The sequence below is a fragment of the Lampetra fluviatilis genome, chromosome 6 (assembly GCF_964198595.1).
Source record: "Lampetra fluviatilis chromosome 6, kcLamFluv1.1, whole genome shotgun sequence".
NCBI lineage: Eukaryota > Metazoa > Chordata > Hyperoartia > Petromyzontiformes > Petromyzontidae > Lampetra > Lampetra fluviatilis.
In genome coordinates, this window is record NC_136280.1 from 15,760,619 (window position 1) to 15,784,150 (window position 23,532).

The 23,532-nt window shown below is 55.7% G+C and overlaps 1 protein-coding gene across 1 annotated transcript; it reads left to right on the plus strand.

Annotated features, from left to right (window-relative positions):
• The first annotated feature begins 401 nt into the window (after window positions 1-401).
• On the plus strand, window positions 402-22,333 carry LOC144933200 (uncharacterized). Its single transcript, XM_078857835.1, has 3 exons — window positions 402-602; window positions 18,807-20,249; window positions 22,014-22,333. Exons 1-3 carry the CDS (start codon window positions 575-577, stop codon window positions 22,331-22,333), a joined length of 1,791 nt encoding a protein of 596 aa, XP_078713961.1. The 5' UTR covers window positions 402-574.
• Window positions 22,334-23,532: the final 1,199 nt, after the last annotated feature.

Here is a 23,532-nt window from a genome sequence, read left to right on the forward strand (position 1 = left end):
GGTGATGGTGAGGGGTGGGGGGCGAGGGGGGGTGATGGTGGTGGGGGGTGGGGGTGAGGGGGGGGGTGATGGTGATGGGGGTGAGGGGTGGGGGGTGAGGGGGGGACAGAGAGCGCGCGCGCGCTCGCGGGGATCAACACGGAGGGGTGAGGGGAGGGGTGAGGGGGGGAGGGGAGGGGTGAGGGGGATGAGGGGAGGGGTGAGGGGGGTGAGGGGAGGGGTGAGGGAGATGAGGGGAGGGGTGAGGGGGATGAGGGGAGGGGTGAGGGGGATGAGGGGAGGGGTGAGGGGGGTGAGGGGAGGGGTGAGGGAGATGAGGGGAGGGGTGAGGGATGAGGGGTGAGGGGGATGAGGGGAGGGGTGAGGGAGATGAGGGGAGGGGTAAGGGGAGGGGTGAGGGGGATGGTGGTGACGGAGCCCTCTCAGTGTGCGCGCCAGGGAGACGCGAGTAGCAGCAGCAGCATCATCATCCACGCGAGGAGCGATAAGAGAGGTAACAGCGAGACGAGGAGGAGGAGGTTGCGAGGGATCGGCAGCCGCTGCCGCGATGCCGCCGCGCTGATCGCGGGAGAAGATGGACGCGACTCTGCGCTGCGAGCCCGGTGAGGGAGCGTGTGGTGGTGGTGGTGGTGGTGAGGGGCATGGTGAGGGAGCGTGTGGTGGTGGTGAGGGGTGAGGGAGCGTGTGGTGGTGGTGGTGAGGGGCATGGTGAGGGAGCGTGTGGTGGTGGTGGTGGTGAGGGGTGAGGGAGCGTGTGGTGGTGGTGGTGGTGAGGGGCATGGTGAGGGAGCGTGTGGTGGTGGTGAGGGGTGAGGGAGCGTGTGGTGGTGGTGGTGAGGGGCATGGTGAGGGAGCGTGTGGTGGTGGTGGTGGTGAGGGGTGAGGGAGCGTGTGGTGGTGGTGGTGGTGAGGGGCATGGTGAGGGAGCGTGTGGTGGTGGCGAGGGGTGAGGAAGCGTGTGGTGGTGGTGGTGAGGGGCATGGTGAGGGAGCGTGTGGTGGTGGTGGTGGTGAGGGGTGAGGGAGCGTGTGGTGGTGGTGGTGAGGGGCATGGTGAGGGAGCGTGTGGTGGTGGTGGTGGTGAGGGGTGAGGGAGCGTGTGGTGGTGGTGGTGAGGGGCATGGTGAGGGAGCGTGTGGTGGTGGTGGTGGTGAGGGGCATGGTGAGGGAGCGTGTGGTGGTGGTGGTGAGGGGCATGGTGAGGGAGCGTGTGGTGGTGGTGGTGAGGGGCATGGTGAGGGAGCGTGTGGTGGTGGTGGTGAGGGGCATGGTGAGGGAGCGTGTGGTGGTGGTGGTGAGGGGCATGGTGAGGGAGCGTGTGGTGGTGGTGGTGAGGGGCATGGTGAGGGAGCGTGTGGTGGTGGTGGTGAGGGGCATGGTGAGGGAGCGTGTGGTGGTGGTGGTGAGGGGCATGGTGAGGGAGCGTGTGGTGGTGGTGGTGAGGGGTGAGGTGAGGGGTGAGGGGCATGGTGAGGGTGGGTGGTGGGGGCATGGTGAGGGTGGTGGGGGCATGGTGAGGGTGGTGGGGGCATGGTGAGGGTGGTGGGGTGGGTGGTGAGGGTGGTGAGGGGCATGGTGAGGGGCATGGTGAGGGTGGTGGGGTGGGTGGTGAGGGTGGTGAGGGGCATGGTGAGGGACGTGGTGAGGTGGGCATCAGAGGGGAGGAGGGCAATGGTGATGTGAGGGGGGCCATGGTGATGGGGCCATGGAGATTGGAGGGGGGGGGTCATGGTGATGGAGCGCCCCCCCCCCCTCTCCGTTCACGTGCCCTCTGACGCACCGTGTACACAGCATCGTGTGTGTGTACGTGCACACACACGGCGTGTAACACGGCCTACAAAGACACAGATCCCCCCGATAGCCTCCATTGACTGCTGGGGCAAGGGCTGTTAGCGAGCACCTTTGTAGGGCCGGCACGGTACACGAACGGGCGGGTGGTCAACACTACGCCCGGCCGCCTTTGTCTCTCCCCTAGTCCTGACGTTATATACACACCGCGCCAGGTTTGAATATTCGCTGCCAGCCTGCCACTGATGATGTTGGTGGCCGTGAGCGGGAATCGCAACTCTCTCGTCTCTTGCCAGGATCCGTAACGCAGTGTGCTAAGCACTGCGCCACCGCTCCCCCAGTGTGCTAAGCACTGCGCCACCGCTCCCATCAGTGTACGTGTAAACCACACGTGTTGGCACCACGCACCGTGATACACTACACACGGCGTGTTCACTATGGGCGTGTGTGCACACTCGACGCCGCACGTGTAAACACGTGTGTGTGTAAACACGTGTGTGTGTAAACACGTGTGTGTGTGTAAACACGTGTGTGTGTGTAAACACGTGTGTGTGTCTGTGTGTGTGTGTAAACACGTGTGTGTGTCTGTGTGTGTGTGTAAACACGTCTGTGTGTAAACACGTGTGTGTGTGTAAACACGTGTGTCTGTGTGTGTAAACACGTGTGTGTCTGTGTGTAAACACGTGTGTGTGTGTGTAAACACGTGTGTGTGTGTAAACACGTGTGTGTGTGTGTAAACACGTGTGTGTGTCTGTGTGTATTGTTTGCACAGTGGGGAGGGGTAGCGTGGTGGTTAGCGTGGTGGTTAGCGCGCTGCTCTTACCCCACCCCCTAGGTCGGCTCAGCCTCAAATGACCACCTGGCGCGGTGTGTAAACACCGCCACCGAGAGAGACAAAGGCGGCCGGGCGTGGTGTTCGTCACCCACCCAAGGCGCCCTCGTGTTTCATGCCGTGCTTCGTAGGTGCAGACTCGCTCGCACCACCACTCAGCGCCATCAGTCTGTTCAGGGGGTGGGGTGGGGGAGAGAGCTTTGTGATCATTGTGTGCACAGTCGCATGGCACACGCGCGCACACACAGACAAAGACCCCCCTTGTAGCCTTAACAGACTGTAGGGGCAAGTGCTGTTAGCGAGCACCGATGAAGACCGGCACGACACGTGATGGGGGTGGGTGGTCAGCAACCACGCCCGGCCGTCTTTGTCTCCCGAGCGACGATGTTTACACACCGCACCAGGTACTCATTTTGAGGCTGAGTCGACCTAGGGGAAGCCGAGGACCGGTTCAGATAATCGTCACTGGTGTTGGCCGTGAGCAGGAATCGAACCCGGGTAGCCAGGTTCGTAGCGCAGCGTAGCGCTAACCGCTCTCCCACCGCTCCCCACACAACAACAACCGCCATTCGCCACTGTGGCGGTGACGTCACCACGGCACTTGTGCCAGGCTAGGTGCACGTTGCGGCCACGTTAAGTGTAGAATGCCCGCGGGCAGGAGGTCACGGGGCAGACCCGGCAGGTGCCACGGGTCGACTGACTGAGACGAGTGGCCGATGTACCACCTGTGCCCCCTACTGTGCCAACTTGCTGTGCTTTAGCCACCCGGCGCTCACATACACACCCCCAGACACAATCACACATACACACACACCAGCACACATACACACACACACCAGCACACATACACATGCACACACAATCGCGCACACACACACATACACACACACCAGCACACACTCACACCCACACAAGCACACACAATCACACACATAATCGCACACACATACACCCACCAGCACACACCCACACAAACACACGCAAACACACACGCACGCACACATACACACACACACGCGCCTGTTGACACGAGCCGTACGCGGCGGCGTTTGCCAACGATTCAATCGCGCGATGTCAGAAGCTCAGCAAGGCGTGGGGGGCTTATGAGCCTGGCTAGCAACTCCCCCCCCCCCTCTCTAGCATTGGTGCCCCATCTGTGCGGTAAAGAAGGTGCTGGATTCACGTTGTGGGCAGCGGTGGCATTGCAGACACGTCCATTGTTGTACCGTACTATGTATGCTCTCGGCTTCACCGAACCCGCACTGACCAGCGCGGTGAAGTATGGTCAAATGACCCCCCCCCCTCATGCCCTACAAAGGGCTGTAACACAGAGTACGCGTCGTGTATTTACGATACTTCGTATGCCACGTGCACGTACTTTGAATGCATATGCAGCCTACAGACAGTTCGGTATAACATGTGTCATGTAACATGCGTGTTCACGGCATCGTCGCAGTAAATACGCCAACGCGATGGTATATACGCAGTGTATTCGAATGCACACGTGGATGGTAAAATGTTGCACGTACTGCAGCACACGCGCTCATGCACTTGACAACACGTGTACTACTATGCACGTGTCATACACGTGTAATACACACGTGTTGCGTACAGTGCGACACGTGCTGCGTACAGTGCGACACGTGCTGCGTACAGTGCGACACGTGCTGCGTACAGTGCGGCACGTGTAGCGTACAGTGCGGCACGTGTCGAGTACAGTGCGGCACGTGTCGCGTACAGTGCGACACGTGGCGCTTGACATTGCAAAGCTCCCACGCGCATTAACGATACGCCGAACCCAAACAGGTCAACCCCTTATCAGCGCCCAACCTTGTTACAGGACAATTCAGACTTTGTTGGTCACCCCGTGCCCCTTATAAATCCCAACGTTCATCCGACAAAGCCCCATCACAAGGGGAGAAACACAACACAAATAGACAACAACAAAATACACATTTGTGGCCCGTATTGAAACGGCTGCATGCCGTATGGACCTCAGAGCTCAATCTCCCTGTACAGCAATACGGGATGAGCCGTGTGGTTTCACGGCTATGTAAACAGTGCACACGTATGGCAACGTCATAAGTCAGCAGCTACGGTACATACATGCTACACGTGTGTCTGGGGAGCGGTGGCGCAGTGGATAGCGCGCTGCGATGTGCACCCGGCAAATACACAATTCCGATTCCCGCTGACAGCCACTAACACGGGCGACGATTTACCTGAACTTAGAACCCGGTGCTGGGCCTCCCCTAGGTCCACTGAGCCTCTAAATGAGTACCTGGTGCGGTGTGTAACCACCGCTTGGGAGACAAAGGCGGTGGGGCGTGGTTCTGGCCACCCACCAGAGGTCGCAACCTGGTACCCGATACCCGTACCCTACCCCATACCCGGCTACCTGTACCCGGCCGGGTACGGGTACCCGTTTGCGACCCTGGTGCGGCCGGGTACGGGTAAGGAATCAAAACCCGTTTGCGACCTCTGCCACCCACCCCCTCATGTGCCGTGCCGACCTACAAAGCATACGATAAGATATAATTTGTGGCCAGGTCGCTTCAGAAATTGAGCCGTGTAGCTCAGTCGGCCTTACCTGGTAAAATAAAAATAAAAATCTACGGCAGAAACAGTACTTGGTGATAACCAAATCACTCAGAATGGGCCCGATCTTGTCATACATATCTCGAAAGCTAAGTAGAGGTGAGCCTGGATAGTGCTTGGATGAGTGGGACCACCTTTCACAACAGGTGTTATAGGCTGTTGCCAGGCTACGTGGTGGGCAGTAGAGAACAATACGTACGGCAACATGGATTGTTGTAGTGTACTATGCTCCAACGTTGCATGCGCCTGCTTGCCGTCTTCACTAACCAGCACGAGTCGGTGTGGCGCTACTGTCGGGTTAAATTGCCTCCACGTGACCCACACCGCGTGGGGAGGCCATCATCCAGCAGTGGATTGGCCAACGCCCTGTACAGTTTAAACAACACTCACAGAAACGGCTAACACGGTGCAATATGTACACAGCACTTGCACAACACTCACGCGCACACATCTACATTGCAATTTGCACTGCTGTGCGGGGGGATGGTAGAGTCCGTGGATAAGAATTTTGCAGATAAGAGCTCCTTTGGTTCCCATGAAGCTCCCCGCGGGCTGTGGAGCTGCTGTGGAGCTGCAGTGTTGCCTCCTCGTGCTGTCTGTCTGCTGTGGTGCTGCTTGAGAGAGGCGGGGGGGAGGGAGTGGTGGCACAGTGGTTAGGAACACTGCGCGACGATTCCGTATTCATGCGTTTCCCTGTCGGATTTCCGTGTTTGATTCCCGCCCGCGGCTCAACTTCGGTGATGAATATCTGAAGCGGTTGCTGGGCATCCCCGAGGTTGACTCAGCCTTTAATGAGTACCGGGAGACAAAGGCGGCCGGACGTGGTGCTGGCCACCCACCCCTTCGTGTGCCTTGCCAGCGGCTAGGACATGGCTTTATAGGTGCTCGCTAGCAGCACTTGTGCTCACAGCCTGTTTAAGGCTGGATGGGGAGATATGTTTACGTGTGTCTGTGTATCACGGCAGACTGCAGAGTCGTGTTTCTCCAAGCCACCCAGGGCACCAAAATGACCTCAATGCAACTTTGGAGCAGCTCCAAGTGTCAGTGACCACAAAGATACGCGGTGCTCATCCAGCAGTGGATTCACGGGAGGGACGAGGCGAGCGGCACAAACACTCCCCCCCCCCCCCTCGGGTGTCGCATGACGGCCGCCTTTGACGGCCTCCGCGGAGATGGAGCTATGAAATCGACTCGCGCACAGCCGATCCGGTTCAATCAGCTCGGACAAATCCCCACGATCGAAGCGATGTGTGGAGGCCTTCATCCAGCGGTGGATGGATCAAAGGTGATTATGATGCTGTGCCAGGCTTTGCTGTCTGTGGTTGGGGAAGGCTGTAGGCTGCACCTCATTGGGCCATGGAGATATGTGCAGCGACTGGCACGGGAGACCTTCCCGCGCTGGTGTCACGCTGACGGCAGAAGCGGGCTCTGTGGTTGCACGAGATTCATCACTCTCACCTCCCCCAGATAACAGTCTGAGACTGGCTGTGGCCTGGCTCTTCACGTACGACGCACCACGCATGCCTGCCTGCTTACCCGTCGCAAGAGATTATCCGCTCAAGTCCCATCTGCTCAAGTTGTACGTCTCCTGGTGGGTGGGGGACGGTAGCCTCCCCATGGCCCCACCTGCATTGTTGTGTCACCTTAAACACGAATATGGATACCGTCAATCTCGACGAAATAGACGTCGTTAATTCCCGAATATTTATATTGCCATGTGCAAGACTCTTGATAGATATCTCCTAGTGACAGCCAACGCGGCCGAGGTTTATTTTTAAAAAGGAGGTTGGATGCTGCGAGCCACATGTTTGAAGAATACCATGTGGGACAATCGTCTTCTGAGTTTAGAAAAAGCGCCAGCATCTCGCGTTGCCGCCGGGATGCTTAACCGCATGCGCAAAAATATAGCGGCCCTGTTCAAATCCTTAATCTGTTGTCCAGATCATTAAGAAATCCTGCGGTAACCGTTGGTCATGTAAAGACTGACAGATTCCACGACCTCTGTTGTAACAGAATTCCCCGGTAAGAGGATTGAGTATATAATTAGTTCTGCCGTATATAGCCTGCGTCGACTGCACACGGAATGAAACTGGTGCCGAGACGCTTTCCCGTCGGATTTTCGTTTGTTGCTTGGGGCCGAGTTGGTGCATCTTCTGCAGATCTTTGAGAGTTTGTAGACGCGATGTATTCGGACAAGACGCTTCATTGTGATAACAAAATGTGGGTCGGCTGTTGCCAGAAAACCCTGGGCATTTTGTGTGAAGTAATGGGCTGCGCATCTCCCACAAAACCATACACACACAATTTTTGAACGGTGTTTCTCCCGTCCATAGAATACAGAAGGATAACTCGGTAATGTTCCCGGAGTCTGGCATAGGCAGACGCCCAGGTGTGGAAACCCATTCACTGTCCGAGTGACTTCCTTAAGCGGCTCTCCGGGAGTGGAGAGTGACACGGGAACGAAATTTGAACTCTCGTTCCACCCCGCCCCGCTGGAACGTCCCCCCCTTCCCCCATAACATGAGCCCAGCGCTCGCTCGCACGCAGAGGGAATTTGAGGCTGGCACAAGCGCTGCATGGGCTACCGAACGATCACACAAAACGTTTATTGTTGTGAAAATGAAACCAGAAATGAAGGGATTGCATTGGCAGTGGTGTCGAAGCACAAATCAAAACCTCACAATCTCCCAACGTGTCGCTCCCCTCTCCCGACCTACCCCTGTTCTCTCTCCCTTCTGAAGAAGGACCTTTGCGTCAAACGTTAGCCCATCACGTTGTTTTCATTTAATAAGCCAGCGTGCTGCTGTTCCCTTTTGCGTGAGCGCCCCACGATCGTGGTGGATTCCCCGTTCCCGTTCGTTCCCGTGCCGTGTCCGTCGGCTGCCCGTTCCTGTTTTTGTTTTTATCATCCCCGTCTCCTTCGTGGGAATCCCACGGGGAATGTCACTCCCAGAGAGGAGGGGCGGCCAGAGAGCGTCAAGGTGTCATCGTGCCACGGGGACGTTGCTTTGTTTCCGTGTAGCAGATGGCGAGGCCCTACTTCATCACGGGCCCTGCAGTGCGTGGAGCGCACACACACACACTGCATTTCCTCTGGGGAATAAGTTTAAATTAATACGCAATTTGTGGCTCAATTATACAGGCAGACACCCCGAGGCATCGGCCGGCCTTCTGTTGAAGATGTACGATGCGAGCTGTCATCGCCAACATCATCATCATCATCGGCCACGACAAATCCACTGCTGGATAAACGCCTTCCCATAGCCGTTGCGACTGCTAATGGTTCTGCGTGTGACGCTCTCCAACACGCCTTTGTCCGCGGACGTGTGTGATTAGCGATGGCAGTGGTGTGCACGACGTGTGACGTCGTGAGAAGGCATCGCAGCCTTACGATGTAATCACCTTTCCCGACAAGGCCTTTCCTTTTGGCACTGGTTTCTTTTTTCTTCGCCAAGTCTTGGGCAACGCTTTGATACATTTGGCCAGTTTTCCCAATATCAACAAAACTTTGCGCAATATTTGTAATATATTTTATATCAAGTGGATGATCACGTGCGAGAGTTATCATAATACAAGGGCTCGGTAATCACAATCGCACGGAGTGTTCATCGTTGATACTCTTAGGTTTTGTCGGTAAAGTCACGTAGGTAAAAATAATAAAATATAATAATAAATGAAAATAACTCGATTAAATCACGACGTTTCGGAGGCAACACAAGTCTCCGTCTTCAGATGGGACCGTCACAGCTAAATTTACTGTATCAAGTGAGGAGTTATTTTCATTTATTATTATTTTACTATTATTATTTTACCCACGTGACTTTACCGAAAAAACCTTAAGAGTATGAATCCTTGCAGTAACGAAAACTTCAAATCTGTTCATCGTTGGTTGTTTATCTCCTGCGAAGAGTCTGCATGCGTCATGCATATTGCATTCATTCCGCACCGTACGTAGCCAATGGTGCTGAACGGGGGAGCAGGGGAAAGACAACAGACTAAACACGAAAAGCACTTCCTAAGAAATGAGTTTTCGATGGAGATTTAAAAGTGCATCGCTCCAGTGGCTTCCTAATAACGACGCAATGGAACCCTCCCGGACTGGTGGGTGACATCGCTTGAATATTGTCACACTGTAGTCCTACGCCCACCTGGGAAAGCCTTGCTAAGTCACAAGACTACTGCTTGTTGCGTTATCAGGAGGGTCCTGCAATGGGCTAATCGGCCAGTTCCTTATTGTGTTTGGGAGGCATCTATAGCGCCTTTAGAAGAGGCACTAACACTCGCAGCGCTGCCACGTACTCGTGCATCATCGGCAGCATCCAGCCTGCTGTGACCGCATCTCCCGTTCTCCGTGCGGTTTTTGCAAGGTAGCTGTTTCACGCGCAGGATGATCTCTGTGCAAGTGCGCGTGCCGCCGACGCCGTTCCCCGGCTGACAGAATCCACCGCTCATGTGTACTCTCGTCCTCTCCACCCTTTGCGCGCTGAAGCTTTGCGTGAAGAGTACGAAGAGGGAATGTTCTTGAAGAGGAGTTGCCAAAGGCCGTTCCTCGTCAACTCCGGTGACCGTGCGATGCTCCGCTGTCCGTAGAGTGGCTGGCCACGGGCATTTGCTCGATAGTCACGGGTGGCATGTATAAATGTGCACATCGCCGTGTTTAAATTAAAACCTCGTAGAAACCCAGCAGTCGTGCGGCGCGGTGGCGCGACTCGAGTTTCGTGTGTGGCCCCCGTCAGCAGCGAGCGTTGGCCCGCCGGGATTTTATTAAGCACGAAAACACGCGGCATCGTTTTTTTTACTGCGCTTTTGCCAAAACCTTTGCCCCCCTCCACCGCCTGTCTGCCCGCGCTGTCGCGGCGTTAAATTTAACCTCTTTCGTGCCGTGTTCCAACGGGCAGTGGCGGCATTCCGGCGAGCCGTGCGTGGCAGGGTGGGTGGGGGCATGGAGGGGTTTAGGGAGGCGGAAGATGCCGCGCCGCCGATTTTGCGCCAAAAAGCGCCGATTCTTCGTGCCGGTGCAGGCTGCGTTGCCGGTGCCATGCCACAGGCAACGAGCTATCTTTATTCCCGCAGGATTCCTCCCGTCCCTCCGGTTTATCCCTCCACAGTTAGAAACATGCATTGGGATGATTTAGATTATTTTTCTGCTGTTAATTTACACCTGATAAGCCACGTTTGAGCTATTGTTTGTGGCCAGGTTGCATCTGAAAAATAAGTTAAAACCTCAGTGGGGTTTGCCTGGTAGGATGTCGATGGTTGAGTTGTATTTGTACGTGTCTGGGTGAGTTGTTTACCTTTCTTGTACTTTGCACCCCTATCGTGTTTTGTACCGTCCTTACCTGCCCCGACTGGACATCTGTGAAAAAGAGATTTATAGCTCATCGGATTCCTCCCAGTATAAATCAATATTCTGATTCTGATTCAATCGTGTGGCATCCCGAGACGAGGCGCCGTTCGTCTGCGCCAGTGGCATCGTTTTAAACGGCATCTCACGGCGGTGGATTTCTTTGCGGAGAGTCGTTCTCAAATGAGCCCTGCGTGGGTGGTGTGACGATCAGCAGTGACACTTGACGATGCGAGTGATTGGTCAGTGATGGAGCGTGCCACTGGTCGAGTTTCAGATGCGATAGAATAAGTAATCGGCTGATGTCTCCTTCACATGCTTACTCGTTTTGGTATTGTTCTTTGCATTGGATTCAATTTATTTTGTTATTTATATTCCCCACGCACAATATTATTTCGAGTTACGTAACACGATATAATTTCATGCCGAACTGGAACCCGCTAGTGTAAAAGGGAGGGACCTTGCTTATACCATCTGCAAGTTCATCTGCGTTGATTCAAATGGGCCTGTCTCTGCTGACGATACACTGTATGTAAAAATCGCTCCAGAGTTTGCTTTTTATGAATCGATGCTGCTGAAATTGTGCACTTCCAGAAGGCTGTGTGCGGTTGATGGGTCGTAAGTGGAGACACACGGAGACGTGAAGGAGACCCGAATGTGTTTGCTTATTTATTTTGTGGTTTATATTCTCTGCAACGACGGGGTAATGATGGCCGTAGTTTTCCAGATGTGGTGATTTCAGTATGGCGTCTTGGAGCAGGTTTTTTTCCCTTCACGCCAGAAGCGCTATCGCGGTGTGTCGCATCGATTCGCTGTGCTGCACTCGCTTTGATCGGAAGCACGGATGTCGAGGAAGAACCAACGCCTTGTAACGTGCAGCATGAACAGTTGTGCACTGGGAATTATAATGAGAGAATGACGGAGGGGCGAGTGAATCTCTTACTTGGCGAAGAGAGCCACACTGAGTCCCAGGACTCTTTTCTTTCAGGAGGGCCCTGCATTGGGTTTTAATTTTAAGCAAAATAAAAATAAACTTTTTAACATTTTACCAGGTAAGGCCCACTGAGCTGTATCGCTCTTTTTGCAGAAGCGACCTGGCCACATATGATAGCTCAACGGAGTAGCTTATCGCGTAGAAATGTATAGCGGGCAAATACTCTAAATGCTTGTTGATTCTAAATGTGGAGGGAAAAACCGGAGGACCCGGAGAGAAATCCACGTGACCACGGGGAGAGCACGCAAACTACGAATATACAGCCGCCAGGGTCAGGATCATACCCGTGACATCCTGTATACCTGGTGAGGTAGTTAACATCTCGCCACTATGGCGAGATGTTTTGCACACAGCGCTGATTCACGGTGTTTTTTTCCGGAAGACTTTGCTGTTTTTTCCTGGATTTTTCTGTTGCGCATCGTCACTTTAAGATGTCCTTTGTTCATGTTTTTGTTTGTTGCGGTTGCACCCGAGTCAAGGGCCGCATGGCTCACAAGGCTATACCTAATCAATGAAGCTGAAACTGAAATGTGAATTGGTGTTTATTATACAAAAGCGAGGAAACCAGAGCACCCGGAGAAAAACCCACACACGCAAGGGGGCAACACTCTATCTCTGTACAGATGGAAACAGATGTCGATTAGTCCATTTGCTGTACTCCCTTCTGCTGGGGAGCCAGGGTATTGCACCTCGTAGACGTCCAGCGGAAGGGAGCTTCGTAACATCTCTGGTGATCCACCGACCCCGCTGCTGCCCCAACAGGCAGCCAGTCACGTGCAGCGTAGTCCCCACCACCCGGCTTAACGTACACACGCCGAAGACGTCGCGTGGACTGCTGAGGAAACCTAAGTGGCTCTCGGCAGTGCAGGTCATCAGATGGGAAATTGGCCGGTGGCCGTATGTGCGCATGTTGAACTTCTTTCGCGCCGTACGTAGCCAACCGTAATAATTGCAGTAATAATTGCAGTTCTAAAGAGATGAGTTTTCAATCTACATGATTTAAAAGCGCACAGCTCCGGTGGCTTCCTAATATCGGAAGGAAGAGCGCATTCCAGACGGCCGCAGAAGGGCACCTGAAAGCGTGCGATGCGGTGACCGTCTTTGTTCGACGGTTAAGCCAAAAGCCGCCGCTGCTGCTGCTGCGAGGGTGACACAAGTTTGCGGTCGAGACGAACGATGGGGCTAGCGACCAAAGGAGAGCATGTCGCCCGCACGGAAGCGATCCGCTCGTGTTGCAGGACTGTTGGGAGATGGTCACTCGCCGTGAGAGATGCTGACGGCTTGGGGAGCCCTTCATCCAGCAGCGGGTCGATCATTGCCGGTGAAGATGAGGACTCTGCAGTGTTTATTTTATTTGAAAATCTTGGTGCTGTGGTGGATATTCCACATTGTTATGGTGGGGACCAGTCTACCCATAAGACGAATACTGTTGCCTCCCTACAAAGTGTGAGTCAAATACAAGCCAGGATGGGAAACTCGCAGCAGCATGAAGTTGGGCCAGGCACTCTAATTAGAGTGACGGGCATAGATATAAGGGCATTGTATATAGCCTCCTACCGCTACTTAACAGGGTAATTGCACCGCACGTAGCCAACGGTGTTAATCGGAGATGCTGTGGAACGACAACAAGCTTGGTGTTCACTTGTAACAATATACACCTGTAATGAGACTTGGCGAAGGCAGGGAGAAGCAGACGCTAAGACGAGATGTACAGAAATGTTACAGTACACAGCGAATGTGGAGGGAGGCTTCGGAAAACCAATTGCAAGCAACGGCGAGTAAAAAGCCACGCCGAGTCTCCACACTCGTTTTCAAGAGGACTGCTGCATTGGGATATTTGACCAACGCCTGCGTGTTAAAGGAAACCAAAGTACACCGTTGGAACATCCTTTGCCAGTAGCAAAATATGATCATTGGTTTTTTACCCCTTTCATCTGGTAACAAAACTGACACTTTTTTTTTTACAAGGAGTCATGTTTGCATTGACCACAATACCTGCGGTCGGAATGCAAACAAAAAACATAACTCTGATAATGTATGCACTGTCCTTGAAGTTGATTGGTCTACACCCGAGACAGCTTTTCTTAGAGCCCAGTCTCACATGGTGTTGGACCAGATGACGCCAAAAGACGCACAACTCAAAGACAATGCACCGTCAGAGTATGAGAGCTCGGGGTATAGCATTTACACCATTTGAACCTCCTTTGCCAGTAGCAAAATATGATAATTGTTTTTTTACCTTTTTATCTGGCAACAAAACTGACACCTTTTTTTCACACGTTTGAGAGAGTATAGCGCTTAAAAAAATCCGTACAGATGGGTGTAGAACCCACTTGCCGTACGTCCTTCTGCTCGCCACGTCGGGAGCCTCTCGCACACACACAATGACGCCTGTCCTTCGTGTAACGTGAACGTGACACGCACAATGACGCCTGTCCTTCGTGTAACGTGAACTCGAGTCGCGTTCGCTCGACAACTCGCAAGGTCCTCCGCCGCAGGGTTACGGCTGGAAAAAGGGAGCGGGAGCGCGTGAACCTGGGGGCGAGCCGTCCGAACGCGGCCCGGGGTCAAAGCAATGAAATAAAGAAGCGGATGGGAGTAGGGCGGAAGAGTTGATTGCGCAAAGTAACGTATCAAATGCGTACTGCGAAATGTTAACTACCTCGCCTGGTATGGAGGATGTCGTGGGTTCGGTCCCGACCCTGACACCTGCTGTATATTTGTAGTTTGCGTGTCTCTCTCTCTCTCCCCATGGTCGCGTGGATTTTTCACCGGACCTTCCGGTTTTTCCCTCCACACTTAGAAACATGCATTTAGAGTATTTGGCTGCAATACATTTCCACGTGATAAGCCACGAAGTTGAGCTATCATTTATGATAGCCAGGCCGCTTCTGAAAAATGGCTATGTAGCTAAGTGGGCCTTACCTTGTAAAATAAAATGTTTTAAGTGAGTTCGAGACATCGTCGTGACTGCCATTAAGAAGAGCGAGTGAGCTGGCTTGGGCAGTAAACGCCGCTGGAAGGGACGGTGGTTGGTGGTCGAGGCGTACGGAGGAGGAGCAGCAGCAGCGCGACGATAAGAGAACGCTATCCTTCATTTCAAGGACCTTGGTGAAGAAGAGGGAGGACGTTTCGTTCGGAGAGCCGAGCTGGCCACTAGGCCACGACGTTGAGAGGATGTGTGTGCGGCCGCTGCTGCACACGTGAAATGCGGGTGACGAACGGTGCGAGGATCTCGGTGTGATGGGGGGGGGGTTGAGAACACGAGGCGACATCACTCTCGGCGTACCAATCTCGTCTTGGTTTCACCCCGTGGGGAGACGCGTGGACCTCCGCGCGCGAGAGAGAGAGAGGCCACGTTGAGAACCGGCGAGCGCTTGGCCGTGAGTCGTGGAGCTGCCATCGACGGCGATGAATCTATCTTCCAGGCCGTGTGCCGTGCGTGGTTGGGCGGGAGTGGTGTTGTGGCGTGGTGGCGCGCGCGCTGTCCCAGCAGGCAGTCGGGGAGCCGTGGAGCAGCAGCAGACGCACCAAAGTGAACAACTTGAAACTTAATTTGTTTTCAAGCCGTTTTAAAACTTCCTTTCACGTCCAGCCAAGTACATCAACATTATTTCTTGCGGTTGAGTTTAGAAACCTCCCAGTAAACGTGCCAACCTTGGGTGAACGTTGGCATGTGGTTGGAATCATTGGCCGAACGTTGGCCCGATGTTAACTGGGCCTGGACCGTTGTAGCATTAGCCCCATGGGCAACATTTCCTATTCATATATCAAAGCTGATAACGTGTATCCCATATTCTCGAGAGAATGAGACGCTCCAGAATGTTAGACGCACCACAAACCTTGATCCCTGTATCATGCAAATCTCGTCAGCAACAACAACAACAAGGGATGTTCGCCACTAAGTGACGGTGACGTCATCACGGCGCTTGTGCCTGGCTAGGTGCAGATTGAGGCCACGTGATGTATCGAAGGCTCGCTCGCAGGAGATCACGGGGCAGACCCAGGTGCCACGGGTCGACTGACTGCGGTGGCTGGCAAATGCACCACCTATGCTACCCACTGTGCCAACAAAGACAAATATCCCCCATTTCGCCTTTAACAGACTGCTGGGGCAAGTGCTGTTAGCGAGCACCTATGAAGGCCTGCACGGCACATAGGGGGGAGCATGGCCAGCACCACGCCCGGCCACCTTTGTTTCCCTAGTAGCTATGTTTACAACACCGCACCAGGTACTCAATTGAGCCTGAGTCGATCTAGGGGCAGACCGGTTCAGGTATTCGTCACTGGTGTTGGTGGTCATGAGCGTAAACTCTGGTGGCCAGGTTGGCAGCTCGGCGCTAGCCACGGCACTACCGCCAACACGCACAGTCTCGCACCCCGGCCGGAGTAGAAGATGCACCCTCGACCTTTGGTTTAAAATACTCGGCAAGGGCGAGTCGCGTGAAGCGCTGTTGTAATGCGGAGCATCCGGCATGGCAGAGTTACCAGCACACATTGCTGCGGTCGTTTTACGATTGTCGGCGCGCTCCGCCAGAGAGAACCACCGAGTCGTCGACGCTCTACCCCAGCAGGCAGTTTTTAGTCAAAGCCTCCGTCTCATCTCCCGTTTATCTCCCTGAGCCAGCGGAGAAAATTACACATTGCTATGCCGAGGGCCCACTGTTTATTTCTACAGAAAGTGGTACTTATTCTTATCAACCGCGTAGGGCAGAGGTCGCAACCGGGTACCCGATACCCGTGCTCTACCCAATACCCGGCTACCCGTACCCTGGTGTGGCCGGGTACTGGTACGGGTAGGCCGTGAGTCACTGTTGAGTAACCGTTTGTCACTCATTTCGGGTAGGGTACGGGTACGGGTAGGGAACGGGTACCCATTTGCGACCCTGGTGTGGCCGGGTACGGGTACAGAGGGTAAGGAATCAAAACCCGTTTGCGACCTCTGGCGTAGGGATGATGGGGTTGAGTCAATCCTCCCCAACCGGGATTTGAACTCTGAACCTCCCGATTGCGAGCTGCTCCCGCCACCGCTGAGCCATGAGTGATGCGGAGTGCGTGCCTGCGTTAGCAAGAGGGTGGGCACCGCGGCCGTGGGTGTCCTGTGCGCTTGTGTTTGCAGGCAGCCTGGAGGGGTGCCAGCAATGTGGGACAAGAGGGATGAGTAGACCTCACACGTGGTGAAAATGGCACTGGGCTCATTGCCGAGGGTGGGTTAGGGTTCCGCGCGCGGTTAGCCTCTGGTTGGCAACTTTCATCAGGAGTGCGGTTTGTGGCATGTGTCTGTATGGTTAGTGTGGTTAGGTATGTGGGTAAATAAAGGGTGTCAATAAAGTCCCCATCTATTTTATTGAACTCATGGTGTGTGTGTGGTGTGTGTGTGTATATGTTTCTTTGCAGGACCCTATGGCTACGAATGTACAAGAACGTGTGATTGTAGTAACACTTTCAACGCAAACGTCGTTCGGGAAAACCTTAACGAACATTTTACAAGTTCTTGGTTCTTTCGGTAAGTCACGTAGAAGGGAAATAATAAAATAATAAAAATAAAACAATAAAATTCTCACGACGTTTCGAGTGCAACACAAGCAATCACCATCAGGTGGGAAAACCACAGCGGTTTTTTTTAATGATCGAAACATCGTGAGAATTTTATTGTTTTGTATTTTATTATTTCCCTTCTATGTGACTTTACCGAAAGAACCAAGAATATGAATCCCTGCAGTCACGAAAGCTTTAAATCGGAACATTTTACAAATCGCAGGACTGGACGCAGCGGCAACAGGCCCTGGACTGCTCCATCTGCGGATTTACTGTTCTTTGGATTTCTCTTTGCCACGGGGCTTTATCAAGTCAGAGGTGGTATCAAACACGAGTTACAGATCTCCACGATTTACGAGATCGTATACGGGGGGCGGCAGTTACGTAAATAACGCCACAGATGCTGCAAAATGTGTTGTGCAATGATCTGTGCAGAGATATTGACGGTGCTCGTGTAGAATCCAATGCTTAAGTGTCATTCGTGAATGTCCCTCTGATGATATTTTTTTGCTTAATTCACCTTAAATTGCTTTGATTTCAATAAAATAGACGAGGACTTCATGGACACCTTTTACAGGGTCTGGTTGGCTTGTGTGTTCAAGGTTATGGGTAGGGATGGTGCCTAGTTGACATGTTTAGTTATGGTTCTAAGTAAGGCCGTTGTCTGATTTGCTAGTGCCACTTGGGGTTAGGGGTCCGCTTGGCCCCGAGAAGCAGTGCCAGGCTTTGCTTTGCCACCTTGCTACAGAGTCAGCGGGACCAGTGGAGGCCTGATCGGTTCGATTGCTCTACCTTCTCAGTTTCTCTCCCCCCCCCTCTCTCTCTCTCTCATCGCCCAAGTGTGACCCTCCTCACTTGGTGTCTCCTTGCGGGCCCGCCATTCCCAGCTTTCTCAGACTCATGGAAGTCGGCAGCGGGGCAGGTGGGAGCCAGCGTGGGGAGGGAAAGTAATTCGTGTATTTACGTGGAAAGTCAGCAAGCACGTGTGTGTGTATGTAGAACTTAATTCCCACTGCACGTTGCCAACCGTGCTAATCGGAGGTGCGGGGGAAGGACGGCAAACTAAACACATGAAGGAGCTCTAAAGAAATGAGTTTTTAATCTATGTTTAAAAGTGCATAAAAGCTCTCCTAATGTTGGAAGGGCAGTTGAACGAACGTGTTTCTATGCGTCTCTGTACAACTCATCCGTGCTTGCGAGCGTGTGTTTTGTGTGCACAATTGTACGTGTGCGCATTCGTATCGTTGATGTTGTTGCATGTGTTTGTGCTCAAGGTTGTACGGTAATAACCCGGTTTATGTCGAGGATGCGTCCCTGTAGCGGTGTGACGACGAATATCGAAACGACGTCAATCAAATCGATTGACAGGGGAGGTGGTGGAAGCAGAGGCTGAGGCTGAGAGGCGATAGATACGAGAAAGGGCAAGTGATGCTGTTAGCGACGTGAGTGTGGGGTTGAGGCGACGCAAATCGGGCCGTAGCGGTGTTCATAATAAAGTGACGACGTATTTGCGAAACAAAGTAAAATGGGGAGACGTAAATCGGCGTATTTCTGTGCACGCACATGGGTGTACGTGTTTGTACAGACATAATTGCGTCCATGCGTGCTCTTCGATACGAGGCTGTGCTCTTACTTGTCTGTCCGTGTGTGCCCGTGTGTGTCCGTATGTGCCCGTGTGTGCCCGTGTGCGCTTGTGTGCGCGTGTCCACCTAGGGTTGGCCCGGTGGCCGGCGACGATGGCGCTGACGCGGAGGCCGGACACGTCGCCGTGTAAGCGTGCCCCCCCGTCTCCCCGCGTCGTCCCCGCGTCCTCTCCGCGCTCCGCCGCCGCCCGCCGCCCGCTCACGCCCTCCCCGCAGCACGGGCGGCTGCCCTGCCCGGCGCCGTGCGGGGCCAACGCCGCCGCGGCCGGCGCGGAGAAGGACTGCGTCGCCGCCGCCGCCTCGCGGTCCCCGTCCAAGCCGCTGCGGCACGGCGCGGGAGCCGGCAAGGCCGCCGACGCCGGCTGCACGTGCGGCGTGGCGCCCGGCGCTCCTCAGCCAGGCTCGGCGCCGCACAGAGGCGCGGTGCCGGCTCACCGGCTCCCGCCCGCCGCCGCCGCCGCTAAACCCGCGGGTGCCTCGCCCAGAGCCGCCGCCAGCCCCAGCAAGAGCGCCGCCGGCGCCGCGAGAACCGTCGGCAGTCCCTGCAGGATCTCCTCCTCCGCCGGCGGCGCGGGCAGACCACCGCCAGCAGCAGCAGCAGCAGCGGCGGCAGGAAGCCCAAACAAAACTGCTGCTGCTGCTGCCACTTCCAACAAGTCTCTCTGCAGTCCCAGCAAACTCCCGGCAGGATCGCAGAAGCTGGCCTCCGCTAGGGCGGTTGTCCCCGCGGCGCCCCACTCTGCTGTGCCGGCGACGGCGGCGGCGGCGACGTTGTCGCCCACGGCCGGGGCCCATCGGCACCGGGGAGACGGCAACGCGGACGCCTCAAAGAACCGCGCGCCATCCGAAGCAACCAAAACCAGGAGCGGAATCCTGCCACGCTGTGGATCGAGACCCGGGAGCAGGAGCGGAAGAGACAAGGTCGGGGCCGGGGCGGCGGGCGTCAAAACGGTGTGCGGACTCGGGGTGGATTCTGGCGCTGGATCGACGAACAAAACCGGGAACAATCTCGAGGCCAAACCCGGAGTTGTGGCGGTGGCCAAGCCTGGGCACGGGGCGGAGACAAAGCCCGGAGGTGGAGCGGTGACGAAGCTTGGAATTGGAATGATTACAAAAACGGCGAGCGGTGTGATGATGAAGCCTGCGGGTGGATTGTTAATAAAACTGGGAATTGGATCAATAACAAAACCTGGAGACGGAGCGTTGACAAAACCAGGAAGTGGATTGATTACGAAAGCGGCAAGTGGAGTGCTGACACGGCCTGCAGGTGGGGTGCTGACAAAGTCCCGAGGTGGAGCCATAGCAAAGCCTGGGGACGGAGCGCTCACAAAACCCGGAGGTGGAGCGCTGGTCAAAGCGGCAGGTGGAGCGGGAGCCAGAACCGCTGCCCCGGTGTCGCTGTCTCGCAAGCAGGAGAAGGAAGCTGCCAACGCACGATTGGCCGAGGCAGTCACGCGGGCCGAGGGAGCAGCAGCCAATAGGAGGACGGCAGTGAGCGTCCAATCGGCAGCAGGTAAAAGGGGCACACGTACAAGCACAAACACGCGCACGTGCGTACCCCCGTCGAGCCATGAAGACTGAAAGTGTTGTTAGTTAGCACCTACGAAAGCCACACAGTGCACGAGGGGGTGGGTAGCCAGCATTACACCCAGCTGCCCTTGTCTCCCCAGTGCTGGGTACTCATTTAAGGCTGAGTCGACCTTGGGGGACAGCAAGGATAAACTAGTAATGACATCGATGTTGCTTGTGGCTGGGAATCTCATCCAGATGACTGGGATGGAAGTGTAGTCTGATAACCGCTGCACCACCGCTCCCCCAATGCACGCATCTCTGTTGGGATTTCATCGTCTACCCAGAGGCTACAGCTGAGTGCTTTAGTCCAATTCCTCTCTCCTCTTACTCTCTCACACTGAGCCACACTCACACGTACCCACCCACGCACCCACCTCACACTGGGCCACACTCGCACGTACCCACCTACCCCAAACTGGGTCACATTCACACGTAGCCACCCACCCACCCACCTCACACTGGGTCACACTCACACCCACCCACCCCAAACTGGGTTACACTCACACGTACCCACCCACCCACCCCAAACTGGGTGACACACGTACCCACCCACCCCAAACTGGGTGACACTCGCACGTACCCACCCACCCACCCACCCCAAACTGGGTGACACACGTACCCACCCACCCCAAACTGGGTGACACTCACACGTACCCACCCACCCACCCACCCCAAACTGGGTGACACTCACACGTACCCACCCACCCACCCACCCCAAACTGGGTGACACTCACACGTACCCACCCACCCACCCTCCCCAAACTGGGTGACACACGTACCCACCCACCCCAAACTGGGTGACACTCACACGTACCCACCCACCCACCCCAAACTGGGTGACACTCACACGTACCCACCCACCCACCCTCCCCAAACTGGGTGACACACGTACCCACCCACCCCACACTGGGCCACACTCACACATACCCACCCACCCCAAACTGGGTCACACTCACACCTACCCACCCACCCCACACTGGGTGACACTCACACGTACCCACCTACTCGGCACTGGGTCACACTCACACATACCCATCTACTCGGCACTGGGTCACACGTGTCCCACTGCCGCCGGCCTGGCCTCACCGGGCCTCCAAACCCACGTGGCCTTGCAAAGAGCGAAATTGAGAGTCTCCGTGCCCCACGTAACGCTCGCGATTGTGTGCCTGTACACTGCTAGCATTGCGGTTCTTTCATAATTCGGGTTTTTGTTTTCGTGCGATCAATGGTGACCAGGCCGAGACAGTCACCGAGTTTTCAGCTCGGTGCTCTTGACACCTGAGCGTACCCTTGGTGACGTGGCAGGCATCTGGTTGAGTCGAGGACATTGGATTGACGATGAAACGTGGAATCGGCATGGCCAGCCAGGCAGAGCCCGGGGCTCGATTCACGATCAAAAGTTTGTGAGTTCAACTCCCGACCACTTAGAAAGTGTACGTTCTATGGATAAAGTAGCTCCCGCCATGGGAATGTGGAATTTGCACCAGCCGCTAAGGGGACACCAAATTGGGGCGAGCGCCGCTCGTTGGAGCGGCGAGACCAATTTGTCCGTTCTGGTGAGGACGGCAGAGGGCAACGCAACAAGACACGCCGTTGCGCCGTACTATTACACACCGCCACGTGGCGACGTACGGTCGCACGAACCCCTTCGCCGCCGTCCCGGGCGGTGGAGGTGCGTGGCAATGATTGTCCCCGTGTCGCACAGGGCGGACGTGGAGCGGCGGCGCTCCGCTCAGGACCGTGGTGGCCGCGCCCCGCCCTCCCGCAGGATGCGCGACGGGAGGAGGCCCCAGAGCGCCGAGGAGGAACTGTAAAGCGGAAGCCGTCGCTGCGGCCAGGGCCCAGGGTGCGGAGCACGCGGGGAAGCTCCTCCAGGCGAACGGCGACGCGGGGGGGGGACGCGGCGGACACAGGGGACGGGGAAACGAGGGCGGCGGCGGCGGAGGAGGAAGAGACGGCACGGGACGCAAGCGCGGAAGAGAAGGCCGAGCACGACTGGAGCGGGCAATCGAAGGCCGAGCGTGACGAGAGCGACACGAAGGCTGATCGTGACGAGAGCGAGGAATGGAAGGCCGAGCGTGAAGAGAGCCACGTGAAGGCTGAGCGTGATGAGATTGATGAATCGAAGGCCGAGCGTGATGAGAGCCACATGAAGGCCGAGCGTGACGAGATTGATGAATCAAAGGCCGAGCGTGATGAGAGCCACATGAAGGCCGAGCGTGACGAGATTGATGAATCAAAGGCCGAGCGTGATGAGAGCCACATGAAGGCCGAGCGTGATGAGATTGATGAATCGAAGACCGAGCGTGATGAGAGCCACACGAAGACCAAGCGTGACGATTACCACATGAAGGCCGAGCGTGATGAGAGTGGCACGAAGGCTGATCATGACGAGAGCAATGAGAGCAACATGAAGGCCGAATGCGGCGAGAACGGCATGAAGGCCGAGGGCGACACGAAGGCCGAGCGCGATGAGAGTGGCACGAAGGCCGAGCGTGATGAGAGCGACACGAAGGCCGTGGGCGACGAGAGCGGAGAAAGGAAGGCCGAGTGCAATGAGAGTCACATGAAGACCGAACACGACGAGAACGGCACGAAGGCCGAGGGCGACACGAAGGCCGAGCGTGACGAGAGCGGCACGAAGGCCGATAGCGGTGAAATGAAGGCCGAGAGCGACATGCGCGAGAAAATAATCACGCTGTCTGATGAGCTCGGGGCACCGAAGGCCGCGTTCGATTTGAGTGAAGAAACTAAATCCACGTACAAGACCGGCGAGAAGGCTGCGTGCGGCTCGCGTGAAGAAGAGACGGTCGACGTTGATGCGAGCGGCGGGAGGACGGAGGCCGCCACGTGCGACCTCGGCGGCGGAGCGAAGACTCGGTGCGCAGGCCTCGGGCAAGCTGGGGCCACGCACCGAGCGAGCGAGCCAACGACGGCCGGATTTGACGCGGGCCAGGAAATGAAGACCCCGGGTGCCGCCACCGACGACGCGAGCGATGGGGTCCCCCCGGCCGCGGACGCCGCCGGCGCAGAAGCAGTTTGTGACGTGAGCGTCTTCCCCGGAGCGATTCCTAAACTGAACGGGGTCGGAGAAGCGCTCCCCGACGCAAGAGGGGCGGAGGACGGGTCGCCGTTGCCACGGCCGAGCACAAAGGACGCCGGCTCCGCCGATACGTTCGGGCCGCGTCGGCTCGTTTCAAAAACCCCGGCCGCGGTGCCGTCCG